Below are 13,871 nucleotides of genomic sequence, written 5' to 3'. Positions count from 1 at the left end.
TCATTCAATTGTACATTTAATCCTGACAACATGGCGCTCAGGGGGGGGGGGGCATAATGTTTGACAAACATCTCTTGTTGATATTGGATGAATATTTGGGAAATACAGTCAACACATGCTTTATCTTATTAGCTCACCTGAGCTCAGGTAAGCTAATAAGATAAAGCAGGTGTTGACTTGATTGTGATCGCCCTGTGTCTGTCGTCCGTCGTAGTCATCCGTCGTCGTCAGTCGTCAACAATTTGACTGTTAACAGTCTAGAGGTCGCAATTTGGGCAAAATCTTAATGAAACTTGGTCAGAATGTTACCCTCAATAAAATCTTGGATGAGGTCGATATTGGGTCATCTGGGGTTAAAAATAGGTCACCAGGTCAAATTGAAGGAAAAGCTTGTTAACACTCTAGAGGTCACATTTATGACTGTATCTTCATGAAAGTATCTTCAGAATGTGCATAGTAATAATCTCTAAGTCAAGTTTGAATCCGGGTCATGTGTGGTAAAAAACTAGGTCATTAGGTCAAATCATAGGAAAAGCTTGTTAGCACTCTAGAGGTCACATTTATGACTGTATGTTCATGAAACTTAGTCAGAACGTTAATATTGATTAGCTCTAGGCCAAGTTCGAATCAGGGTCATGTGTGGTCAAAAACTAGGTCACCAGGTCAAATAATAGGAAAAGCATGTTAACACTCTAGAGGCCACATTTATGACCATATGTTCATGGAACTTGATCAGAATGTTATTCTTGATGATCTTTAGGTAGATTTTGAAACTGGATAATCAAAGGCAAAAACCAGGCCACTAGGTCAAATCATAGAAAAACTTTGTAAACACTATAGAGGAGGTTACATTCTCTCTTTAATCACCATGAAACTATATTCAGAATGTTTGTGTTTATGAAGTCGATGTCAAGTTTGAAACTGGGTAACCTGAGTTCAAAAACTAGGTCACGAAGTCAAATCATGGAAAACATTGTTAAAACACTGTTGAGGCCATATTTTCTACTTTATCTATATGAAACCTGGTCAGAATGTAGTTATTACAGCAAGGTAAGGTTTGCAACTGGAACATCCGTGATATTAAAAAAGTCATTGGTGATATTAAAAAAAACCTTGTCACTAGGAAGGATCTAACCCCCTGTCACAATTGCCCTCGCCCTGAAAACACTTATTTGACACTTGAATTGGATCAGGTGAGCGATACAGGGCCTGGGCCCTCTTGTTGTTTTTTTGCTGTTGTAGTTTATCTTGGCAGCATGCTAAACCTTAACTTGTTAAAAGTATTCGATACTACCATGGCTCTTGGTACTTATGCTAACAGTTAGCACATACACATGGATAGCAGGTACATCTTAGAAAAGCAAATTTTAGTTGAGTTATGCAACTTGGTCAATGGAAAAAACAACTGATATGTGTTGGTTTATGTTCTTTGAGTTGTATAACATAATTCAACTAATAATAATATAAATCTTTGCCTTTATTTTAGGTGACGTTAAATGTGGCCAATTTTCCTGAACGCTTGGGAAATGATACATACTTCTGTCAAGTGGAAGGTGATAAAGATTTCGTGCGTGCAACTGAGGCAGAGGGAAAACCAATAAATTGCACCATTGCTGGCACAAAAGGTATAATGAATGATGTTATTGAATATCAACCTGGCAAATTGAGTTTATGTGAATGCGAATAATTATGTTTTATTTAGTTTTGTTATGTTTACTGCATTGATAAATAATGAGCTAAGCTGTTTTCTTTAATTTTATCGATATCATAATTAAATGTTTACCTTACTTTATTTGTTAATGTGTTGAAGGTGGCATTAGTAAACTCTCATAACGATTGCCCCAAGTTGTTTTAATTTTAGAACACTACACAATGCGCACAAAATGATTGGTCATGTCAGTCATGTGATAAGATATTTTCGCTGGAACTTCATAAATCTTACACTTTGGTTGGTTCACGTGCTGTTCACACTTGCTTGGGACGTATGTGATTAAACATATGCTTTAGCCTATGTTGTTAAGCAAAGGACTACAAAAAATTGAGAGTTTCATGGTAGCGGTTCGCATTCAGCTAGACGCATAAAATAATTCTCCTTTTTTTCTCAGTAGCTAACATTTGTATATTCATTAAACAGTAATTAATACATTTTTTCACTTATCAATTTTAATGCTTTAGCCTATGTTGTATGTGTGTAAGCACAAATATGCCATAATTAAAACTACTGATGTGATTGAAATAAAATTAAGTACATAGATACATGGCAATGAGAGTAAGTGCAGTGCACAAGCACCATAACCGTATCATGTAATTATTAAGGTAGCACACCCCTAATGAAAATCTCCACTGGAAACTCTTCAATTTTAATTCTTTAGCTTCTATGTTGTTAAGCACAGAACTACGAAATCAAGACAGTGGTTTGATTCCATCCAGAAGCACAATTTCTTTTTCCTTTTCCCAGTAGCTTCCATTTTTGACAGAAGTTTATATTGTATTTATATTAAACAGTAACTATCACAGAGTTATTGCCTTTCGTTACTTTTCCTTGTTCGCAGCGTCACTTCTAAATTACTATGATGGATTTTAATTGAACAACATACTTTGGACAATCATTATGAGTTGAAGTGCAGTGTACAATAACCTCGAAGTTATGGATTTTCTTCAAAGAAATATTTTCCCATTCCTGTTTCCAGGCAGCATTCTGGGGTATTCGTCACTCATGTTACATCTCTATTTTTCATAAATAGACACGTGTTTAATTTTTTTAACCAATACAACAAATGCGTACCACATGTTACTACTAACTACATTCAAATCTACATTCAAATTCGTAATTACAGGCGAAAGGTCATACAACTATATTTTGATTCTGCACCATAACTGTTTAATTGCTAGAAGGACTTTGAAATGAATCGACACAAATGATCATAGTAAGTCGATATCAAGACCATAAATAACAATCAGCTTGTATTAAGGTCCAGGACGCAATTGCATTTGAAGCCTAATAAACACTTCTCAATGCAGTGAAAAGTTTTGATTACAGATAAAAACATTGGGTAATACACCCTGAAAAGAACAATTTTCCCTTAGTTTGTTTGCATCATCATGTGCTCATTGACCGTTTCTATTCATTGATTTTAAACAAATGCATAAACTATTAAACGGCACCCTTTGATGATTTGCATCAATGGTCTTTCTTTTATACTTAATATACTGAAGAAAAAAAAGGATTGATGCGGGTCACAGGTTGGATATTGCTGAAACACACTTCTAAAATTATGTGTTACATGTACCTAGCTTGAAAAAAAAACAACATGCAAAGTGCTTTGTCAACTTTTTCCAAGCATTATTAAACTTCATCCAAAAACCTTCAGATGTTGATTTTTTTTTAACCTGCAATTCTATTTACATTGATAAATACTTTCACCCAATTTATATGACCAAATTTGAGTATTTTAGGACTTGTTTATGTAGATAAAATTTATACTTATTGCACAGTGAAAGGAAAGCAACCCTTAATACTTTGATACAAGCCTTAATTTAGACCAAATGGCTAAACATGAAAAAATCAGATGTGAACATTGTACTGTCACATATCTGTCGCTTTAGCCGGAATCATTGAATAAAATTTGGGTCATATAATAGCGAAAATCGGCGGGCTGGGGGTTTATAAGTTTGTGGGCTGTCCTGAACAATTCTGTGTTAAAGGTTTTATTCTATGTCATAAAGTGAATAGTTTTTATCAGATTGTTATGAAATTTTGTCAGAAAACATATGGTCTGCTTTGAATGTGTGCTTTAACTAGTTTGTACATGCTTTGGATATGACCTGACTGTCACTCGCACATATTAACTAGTTCCAATCAATCCGCTTCCTACATTTTCTGTCTTCACGTGTTAAGCACTTAACGTTTCAGTAAACCCAAACACGAAATATTCCAATTGAACTATAAGCTTTGTGCATATAACCCATACAAACAAGCTCTGGATTGAACATGACCTTACGCGCCATGTCAGTAGAGCATAGACACTCATGGGCCTCTTGTTTATTTCATTGCTTGAAATTTTGTTGATATTCTAATTCTCAAAACTGCCCATATCCTTCCGTGTAATGATTTTTTCCACTTTGTATATAATAATGCTACAACCATTTGTCTCCTACCAGCACATTGCAATCCGATTTCTGCCTGTTCATAGACAATTGTCTATGGGCAGCATCCATCGCTTCACGCAATATTCTTATTTCAATAAATTTTTGTTTTGATTTTTCAGAGCATAAAAAGGTCGCAATAAGTCTTATAGTTGCGCACGATTCGGTGAAAATTCCAATAGCCAATGCATCTTTCCTATTTTATAATTGCTCAACTTTTGATAGGTAAGTCTAAAATAATGGGATGTCTTATTTGGGTTATACCTTTTAGAAGCAAATATGCCTGTTGTTACAAAATAATAGGATACTTCTTGATCATCTGCATTTTTGTGAGTTGTTTTATCCAGATTTCTTTTATTTGTCGATGGAAAAATGTTATCAATTGTTTCATTTTAGAATATTAGTTTATCAATAAAAGAATTGTATGTGTATGTGTGCCACAAGTCTAAAGCACCTGACCCTTGTTATTTTTACGGTTAACATTTAAAACAGTTCTTCATTATATATACATGGAAAACCAAATGAGGCATATTTCCCTTTAAAAACGTATTAGAGAATTGTTAGGCTGAGAATTATTATGTAGTTAGACATAGTTGTTACTTTTGAGTAAATGATACTGCCTCTGTGTATGCCTCCTGTGGTCTTTGCCGGAAGGTAATATGCACGCATGGATATATTTTAAAATGAGTTTGCACACATGTATTACCATGTTTGGACATGTTTGGACAGTGTGTTGTTCGCAGGACCGAACATGGTTTACTAGTTCTGAGATGGGACTCACGCTAATGAGACAATGGTCAAGATTTTAAATTCACCATGTATATATCTTATTTCAATGATGACTCATATATCACATATATATCCCTGGAGTTTTCTAGGTTTGTAATTATTGTTAAACTCATATATGAAGAGGATACGAGTATGAGTGAGTTTGTATAAGCCGTATTGATGTTTAAAAAAATTGATAAATATTTATAGAAAGGCAAGATGAGTAGAATATAACCATGTAAACACAATAAGACACTCACTGCAGCTCCATGATGTTGTGTTTGTTGCCTTTGTATGTATTAATTTGGTTGGTAAATCTGTTATTAACATTATCTGGTTTTGGAAAACAAGGTAGATTTATGTGATTTAGAATTGATACCTTAAGTGTCATTGTTGGGATGCAAACACATTCAATTTGGTCATAACTGAAATACAAACATATAAAACTTTGCACACATATTACCAGAGGTAAACACACAAGTGTAGCAATGCCCATATCTCGAGCTTTAATCATCACTGAAATAGCTATAGCCCCATTTGGCTGAATAAGTACATTTAAATGCACATAGCGAATATAGTTTGATCTAACTAAAGCAATTCTTATTTTAATGCATTATCGTATATAACTCATTTTACTTTAATGATCAAAAACAAAAAAACCGCATGCAATTTAGGTACCGATAAAAAATATAAGTAATGTGTTGGTGCTTTTTTTTAACTGGGGAATTGGTGGACACGTAGCTATTAATAAAACAGGCTAATACTTGTTTAAATGAACCTTAATCGTATGCTTGTTTTTTATCAGTAAAGTCAAATGAGTTATACATGATTATGCATTAAAATTAAACAAACAAATGCCCTTTAATGATGGCATCCGCATGTGTTTCTTTGGCTAAGAGTTTACGATATATCTGTTTAAATGACCTGATGCCAGTTTCTCTAATAACTTGATAATTATAACTCAAGTAATTCAGCCTCTTTACAGCAAAGAATGGTTCATAATGCAAATTGTTTTGACCCTGAACCATATGCTTTCAAAGATTATATAATTATGGATTAAGTTTTTTGTTCAAAAGTTCAAGAAATATACTTGAGTAATTACTTAATAACATTGTAACAAAAGTTGACTCACAATATTAAGTAATAGCTAAATAGCAAAATATGAAAGAATCAGAATTATTTTCCAGTCGTATTTACGGTATACTCGAAATTTATTTAGTGTACTCTGTTTTATAAACTGGGGTCAGGATACTATTATTAATTTTTAGGTGCGGTAAATGTGTGGAAACCTTTGGTGCTAATTGTACATGGCACCCAGACAGTGGTACCTGTTCTTCGACTGAAGCTGATGGACGAAATAGAGTTTACCAGGTCAGTTTTTAAAACAATTGGATACTGCAATAATATTGTGCAGGTCTAAGAGTTGTTTTTGCCTGATTCATTTTCACAAGTTTACATTAATTAAAGAGTTAAAACATGTTAATATATTTTAACCTTAAGTTGCTTGTGTTATACGTCCTTGGATTATTGTGCCTTTAAATACGCTCAAAGGTAAATTCTTCATTACTGGAATGTATTGTTTCTTTTGTATTATTGGAGATAAAAATCAGAAAAAACAACAACAAAGAAAACTTAAAAATACATAATTAAAGAACAGGTCAGCGAAAAAAGCGAAATAACAGGTCAGCGAAAATGGTAATTATGTAAAAAAAAACTATCATATGAGTGTAAGAATGATACTTATTTATCAATCTTTAAATTTCAGGTCAAAGATTGCCCGCATCTTGAAAGAATACACTCAAAATATATTCCAAGCGGAGTTGAAACAAATTTGACATTGGAGATTGGAAACCTGAATAATGTATGTAACTATTTGGTATTTAACTACCGGGTATGCAAATTCAGTTCGATTTGGGTACATTATATTGGAGTTTATATATTGCTGGTTGGGACATACTCTGTTGGTCTCTGTTGGTTACCGTTTGTTGCTGAATGATAGTATTATTTTCTGAAATCTTATTCCTTAGTACTTATTATCAACCTGAACTGCAGAACTGCCTTAAAAATACTTTTAGTGAGCCCCTGAGTCTTTGAAAAGATAATAGCTGTTTTGTGCCCAACTTTACTTGTGAATTAAGTCTATTTTCAAGATGTTCATAAGATTGTACTAAAACTAATAGTACACATTACTTCTGTTTACAACAGCATGTAGCTTTTCAATGTTTTGAAGCATTTTGTCTGTGTTAAATCTGCATCAATCCATGGTTGCATGCTAAATGATTTATATTGCCGAAACATCAACACACAGCTAATAAAACATGTATAAATGTTATGTGACAGAACCAACAAATTTAAACAGCCAGTCTGTTCAGAAACATTAATCTAAGACATGTTGATACGTCACTTCAATGATTGACAGCCCACAACAGGCTCTTCTGCAAATCACAATGCAGCACAGTGACTATTGAAATGTTACTTAAATCTCGTTTGAATGTTTCTTCTGATTTTTTTTTATTTGGGTGGTATAACATTATTATAACTGCGTCATCATTGCAAAATTACAATGTGACTTTGTTTAAATGAATGCCAGGCATGTTTCACTTAATTTGTTAACAAAACAAAAATACATATCGCCATGTAGTGTATTAGCGTGTTCTTAACCTTCATGCCTAATAGATGTGCAGACGGTCATGCACATATTCCCAAAGCCTATCTAGGTTACAGTCCACCTATGTTGATAACAGTCCAAAACGTTTTTCAATCTTTCGGTTATTCTTTGATTTACACACCACTGGGTGTAGCGGATACTGATCGCAGATTGGTCAGTCACGATATTTCGACACCGCCTTCTACCTTGGCGATGGGTAATTGTGACAAGCGTCATTGATATTGGATATTTATGACTCGAAACAATACTGACCAGTTGATTTAACGGATTTAAAAAAAGTCTAAATGGGGAAAATTAGTTATTAATTAGTGCACAGAGTTTTAAAAAAGTACATTTCCAGTATGTCTTTCATTATTTTCGTAAAATTATCATTTTATTTTACTTGATATAGTATTGATGGCATTGAATGCCATAAAATTGAGTTATAACTTTTGCACACAACTGAGTTGAACTGTAATCCCAATGTATGTTGACCAAATATAACGTATAATCTGCTAACGAATAAGTTGTTGTTTTTTCAGTTAAATATAACTACAGAGTTTTCTATTCATGTGGAGTTCCAGCAAAAGCCATTTGGTTGTTCTGATATTACTAATGGATCCATCAATTGTACAGTTAATTGGATGGTAAGTCATAAATTAAATTTATTTTAACCACGATATTTTAAATTTTTTAAATTCTAATATTTATAAATGTGTTCCAGATTTGTTCCATTACAAATTAAAGATACATGTTCATATTTTTTCTTTAGTTTTATAACTTTTAATTTTTATTGCAATTAAATGTTAGTTTTAAATTCATAATAAAATAACTAATGAACTTGACTTGATTATTAAAATACCTTAACTGTAAACATTCATAGAAGGTTGAAAATGGAAGACAAGAGTATATTAAATGAACGCTTCATTGTTTTTAAAAATAGAACGCTTGATTAACAACACACCAGGTTATAAGAATGTGGATGCATGAAGTGCGATTAGCAAGCGGGCAGTAGTTTCTTGGTTTTTGCACAAAACGATAAGTTGGGAATGATGTACATTGATGTATAGTGATGACTGAAGTTTTGTGTACAAAGTAATACTTACTTTGTGGATACTTCCTTAGGGATTGCATTCGGGGTCCCTGGGGTCATGGTCAAGGTTGTTGAGCACCTTAAAATAGAAAAACGGTTTGCACTCGCTAGCTTTTATTAGATATGAAGCATAGTGGTAAACTTTGTGTATAGCAAGCTCATGTGAAAACTTACCTTCGAGTTACATTTTGGGTTGGTGGTATCCAGGTAAAAGTAACTGTTGCTTAAAACCGAAAAATGTTTTTCACCCAATAACTTAAGTTAGGATAAAACTTGGTGTATATTAAAAAGTAGAAGAAATATTTTTGGATTGTATTCCAGTTAAGTTATGGTCAAAATGCCACTAAAAGCGGAATAGTTTTCATAATATTTTGAGTTAAGAACATCATATACTTATACACTTGTTTAATTTTCAAGCTCATGCAGAGATCTGCTAAGATTTGCGCTTTGTCTTGGTACATCAAATGTTCAATTATCTGTTTGTTTTCAAGGAGTAAGTTAATACTTGTATTTAAATACCCAAAACTTAGATTGCCCTATTTGAAACCTTATTCCTCATCGCATACAGTCTTTATAGTTTTTAATGTTTTAATAAAAATGGATATTTTACATCTAAATGTCAGCCTCGTTCTCCTGGTTTTGCACCCTTTCTTGCTGAAGCCACGTTGTGTTAAATTATGCTCAACAAATCTTGTCTGTCCTTGTATTATCACTTCTACAATAAATAAAAAACAAAGCAAAAAATATTTCAGTGTTCCTTCTGCTATTTTATAGATGTCAACAACATTGTTGATAGTTTTACTGTGCTGACTAATTTTGTTTTTCTTGAAGTTGCTTCAGATTATTTTTTATGTTGCTAAATGATTATATTTCCAATTGCAGACAAGCATGAAAAAGGAAACCTTGACTCTTGAAGTATTTTATAAATTGAATTCTGAAGGTCCCGGAGTTTATCTAGACAATCCAAACCAAATTGATGGTAAGTTTTGAGAATATCTTTTCTCTTGTGCAAATACTTTTTACATGTGCCAGCACTTGTATAGTGACAATCTGGTAGGCGAAAACACATATGATTTTATTTTAGGTTACCGAGAACTTAGATTATGCCCTTAATTAGTGATCCAGAACTTGATTTAAAATCAAAACATTATGTTTTTATCACGTCCATAGTTGTAAAAATGGTGGTCGAGTGTAATTGTTTGATTGAGTGTGTCTGTCCCTCTTTTTATCTTGGTCATTTCTTATTAATCTTATTCTGGCATTTCCTCACATAAGCCGATTTCCTTAAAATATCAAAGTAAAATTAATTGAAGTAAACGTTATAGCAGTATTTCTTTTCAATGAGTTAAATGAAAGAGTATCGCAGAAATTATTGAGTAATTGGGATGCTTAACTTAGGAACATGACAAAAGCTCAAAAGATATGGTTTATTATATTTTATGGCTTCCGGCACTGTTCATTAAATTCTGGTCTTGTACAGGCTGAAACACGATCTGGATGTCATGCATTGGCAAAATATAATTCGGCATACATGTTCATCATGCGACTATATGTAGGGCACAATACACTGGAGGACCTCTTTAAATATTGATCTTGTTCGCAAATCGAAATGATCATATTGGCATAATTACTCATTTTTTGGCCAAATGTTGAAGATTAGAGTTACTCTGAAGCCATTTGTGGCATTCCTACATATTGAAGAGTTTTGCCTTTACAACTTGGCTATTTTATTGGAATGAAGCTCTGATTCTTTGGTTATTAAGTTCAAATTCTCGATTTGAATGATTAGAACAACGGATTGAACAAGTTACTTTGGTATATTTTTAATTGTATTTAGCATTTTAATGTTAACCAGTTGCAGGTTTGACATTGAAGATATTCCGCATATAAACACATGTTGAAATTGTTATGCACTGTTAATAAAGTTGTTACTTAAACTTGTCTTTTCAGTAATTGTGTACAACTGCTCCATTCTTTCCCAAGGGAAATGCAACTTTTGTAATGCACTTAAGTCCGAATATATATGCCATTGGCCTTTAAACTCTGGTGATTGTAAGCACGGTCAAAAGGTGGGTGAAGGGTATACATGTCCTATGCCAGAAATACCTAAGGTAAGAACAAGTGTTTTTTTTTTGTTTCTCACACAACAATGATTGTCGTTCAACCGTTAAATTGTTCAAAATAGGGTTTATATTTCATCAATATATAAATCGGGTAAATAGGAATAACTTATTTGTAGTATGCGTTGGAAATCCATTTCTCCCACCTCAGATAAGTAGATCCAATTATTTAACCATGTTAGAAATTCTTATTTTGCCCACGGGCAAAGATAAAATAACTTTTCAAGAAATAATGCTTTACTCTCCTTAGAACTATTTAAAGGCCGATTGGACTTTTCACATAATCTGAATTACTGAGCGCATATCCATGACAACCCCGAATTATCGCATATCCATACGCCACTATTTTCACTAAGCAAAACAATCATAACGTTCTTAATTTTGTTTAACTGAAGTGGGAGAAAAAGCATCTACCATAGCCGCTCGTGTAAGATACATTCATCTCGACCCTCGCGCTGGGTATTTTGCGGAAACTCGGTAAACCTCGTTTCCGCATAACACCCTATGCTCGGGTCGGAATGAACCTATCTTGCACTCTCGGCCATGGAATATACTAATAGTCTACTGTTGTGGTAACAATTAGTTTGAAATTGGGGTAAACAGTCTGGAGTGTTATGGCTCAATAGGTTTTAGGTATTACTTAATGCATACATGTTTCCACCTTTACAAGATGATATGCTTCATGCACGATCAATGTCAAAAGGTCAAAGGTGAAGGTAACGCTTAATGGTCATTTGTCAAAATTTCTTTAATATGGTGTCATCATTTTTTTTCTAGGCTCTTAATTGGCCATGCGTAAGGGGATAATAAAATAACTTGGTACAAACAATTATCACAATTGCAACTCGTTTTGATGCTTTATATGTTGCCTGCAATACCCTATTTCTTTAAGTCAAATGTCGAGCTCACATTTCAGGGTCAACATTCCTTAGAAATTTAATTGTCCGCTTTATAGCTTGGCCTTACAGAGGGAATTTTTAAATAACTTGTGCAAGACAGTATCATAGGTCAAGGTTGCACTTAAGGGTCATTTGTAAAAAGAATCTCTCGTTTGTATGGTTATCCTGGCTTTAATAAATTTGGCCATGTGTTTGAAAATTAAACTGTTAACCATGAGTCGGTGCTTGTAGCCTGAACTAAGCCAATTGGGTACCACATTCATTCAAGTACTTAAACTTTTAATTTAGCAACTTTCCAACTTTTTCCTTCTCTGTCTGTATGCCATCCCTATACACCCCTTTTTTAATTTGCCCTAATTTTGTATTGTGCAAATTGAAAAACCTGTTTTTGGTGCATTCGTGTAGTTATTTTAAAATTTACTTTAGAATATATTTTTATTCAGATTTTGCCTAGGGATGGGTATACCGGAGAAGGAACAATAATCACTGTGTATGGAAATGAGTTTGGAACAGAAAATGATACAATTGTATACGGAGATACCTCTGTTAATCCAGTTGTTGTTAATAAAAGGTGTATTTCGGTAATTGAAAGCAACTACAGAGATAGTACGGACGCTGAAGACTTTAATCCAGGAATTCGAGAAAGGTACTGAGGATTACATGATAATCTGTCATATTTCATATACATTTTGATCCAACTCTACTCCGTGGCACTCATGTTTTTAACCAGGTTTTCAACGAAAACCGGGTTATTAGAATGAGGTTGTCGTTGGGCGGGCGGGCGGGCGGGCGGGCGTCAAACATTGGTTTCTGTTCAATAACTTTGTTTAGCATTGATAAATATTGATGAAACTTGGTGTGTAGGTAGCTTATGGGAAGAGCTAGCTTGGGATTGCTTTTGAGGGGGGTGGGCTAAGGTCAAGGTCACTGTTACTAAAAATAGAAAAATGGTTTCTGCCCAACAACTTTAGTTAGCATTGATATATATTGACGAAACTTGGTGTGCAAGTTGCTTATGTGAAGAGCTAGCTTGGGGTTGCTTTTGAGTGGGGAGGGGCTATGGTCAAGGTCACTATTACTTAAAATAGAAAAATGGTCAAGGTCACTGTTACTTAAAATAGAAAAATGGTTTCTGCCCAATAACTTTATTTAGCATTGACAGATATTGATGAAACTTGGTGTGTAGGTAGCTTATGTACAGAGCTAGCTTGGGATTGCTTTTGAAGCGGGTGGGGCTAAGGTCAAGGTCGCCTGTTGCTAAAAATAGAAAAATGGTTTCTGCCCACTAACTTTAGTTAGGATTAATAGATATTGAGGAAAGTTGGTGTGTAGGTAGCTTATGTGAAGAGCTAGCTTGGGATTGCTATTGAGGGGGAGGCGCTAAGGTCAAGGTCACTGTTACTTAAAATAGAAAAATGGTTTCTGCCCAATAACTTTAGTTAGCATTGACCGATATTGATGAAACTTGGTTTGTAAGTTGCTTATGTGAAGAGCTAGCTTGGGGTTGCTTTTGAGTGGGGAGGGGCTAAGGTCAAGGTCACTATTACTTAAAATAGAAAAATGGTCAAGGTCACTGTTACTTAAAATAGAAAAATGGTTTCTGCCCAATAACTTTAGTTAGCATTGACAGATATTGATGAAACTTGGTGTGTAAGTTGCTTATGTGAAAGGCTAGCTTGGGTTGCTTTTGAGTGGGAAGGGGCTAAGGTCAATGTCACTATTACTTAAAATAGAAAAATGGTCAAGGTCACTGTTACTTAAAATAGAAAAATGGTTTCTGCCCAATAACTTTAGTTAGCATTGACAGATATTGATGAGACTTGGTGTGTAAGTTGCTTATGTGAAAGGCTAGCTTGGGGTTGCTTTTGAGTGGGGAGGGGCTACGGTCAATGTCACTATTACTTAAAATAGAAAAATGGTCAAGGTCACTGTTACTTAAAATAGAAAAATGGTTTCTGCCCAATAACTTTAGTTAGCATTGACAGATATTGATGAAACTTGGTGTGTAGGTAGCTTATGTACAGAGCTAGCTTGGGATTGCTTTTGAGGGGGTGGGGCTAAGGTCAAGGTCGCCTGTTACTAAAAATAGAAAAATGTTTTCCGCCCAATAACATAAGTTAGCATTGATAGATATTGATGAAACTTAGCGTGTAGGTAGCTTATGTGAAGAGGTAGCTTGGAATTGCTTTTGAATGGGG

At 34.1% G+C, this 13,871-nt stretch overlaps 1 protein-coding gene across 1 annotated transcript in view; it reads left to right on the top strand.

Moving 5' to 3' along the window:
• Window positions 1-1,528: 1,528 nt before the first annotated feature.
• LOC128217880 (plexin-B-like) overlaps window positions 1,529-13,871 on the top strand; it is a 52,395-nt gene continuing 40,052 nt past the window's right edge. Inside the window, exons 1-8 of the mRNA XM_052925317.1 lie at window positions 1,529-1,625; window positions 4,269-4,371; window positions 6,183-6,285; window positions 6,680-6,775; window positions 8,104-8,208; window positions 9,537-9,633; window positions 10,605-10,765; window positions 12,117-12,319. Of these exons, the coding sequence (XP_052781277.1) occupies window positions 8,206-8,208; window positions 9,537-9,633; window positions 10,605-10,765; window positions 12,117-12,319 (464 nt within the window). The 5' untranslated portion in view covers window positions 1,529-1,625; window positions 4,269-4,371; window positions 6,183-6,285; window positions 6,680-6,775; window positions 8,104-8,205. The remainder of the gene's footprint in view (window positions 1,626-4,268; window positions 4,372-6,182; window positions 6,286-6,679; window positions 6,776-8,103; window positions 8,209-9,536; window positions 9,634-10,604; window positions 10,766-12,116; window positions 12,320-13,871) is intronic.

The sequence above is a fragment of the Mya arenaria genome, chromosome 14, assembly GCF_026914265.1.
Source record: "Mya arenaria isolate MELC-2E11 chromosome 14, ASM2691426v1".
NCBI classification, from domain to species: Eukaryota; Metazoa; Mollusca; class Bivalvia; order Myida; family Myidae; genus Mya; species Mya arenaria.
This window is presented reverse-complemented; position numbering and strand designations above follow the sequence as displayed.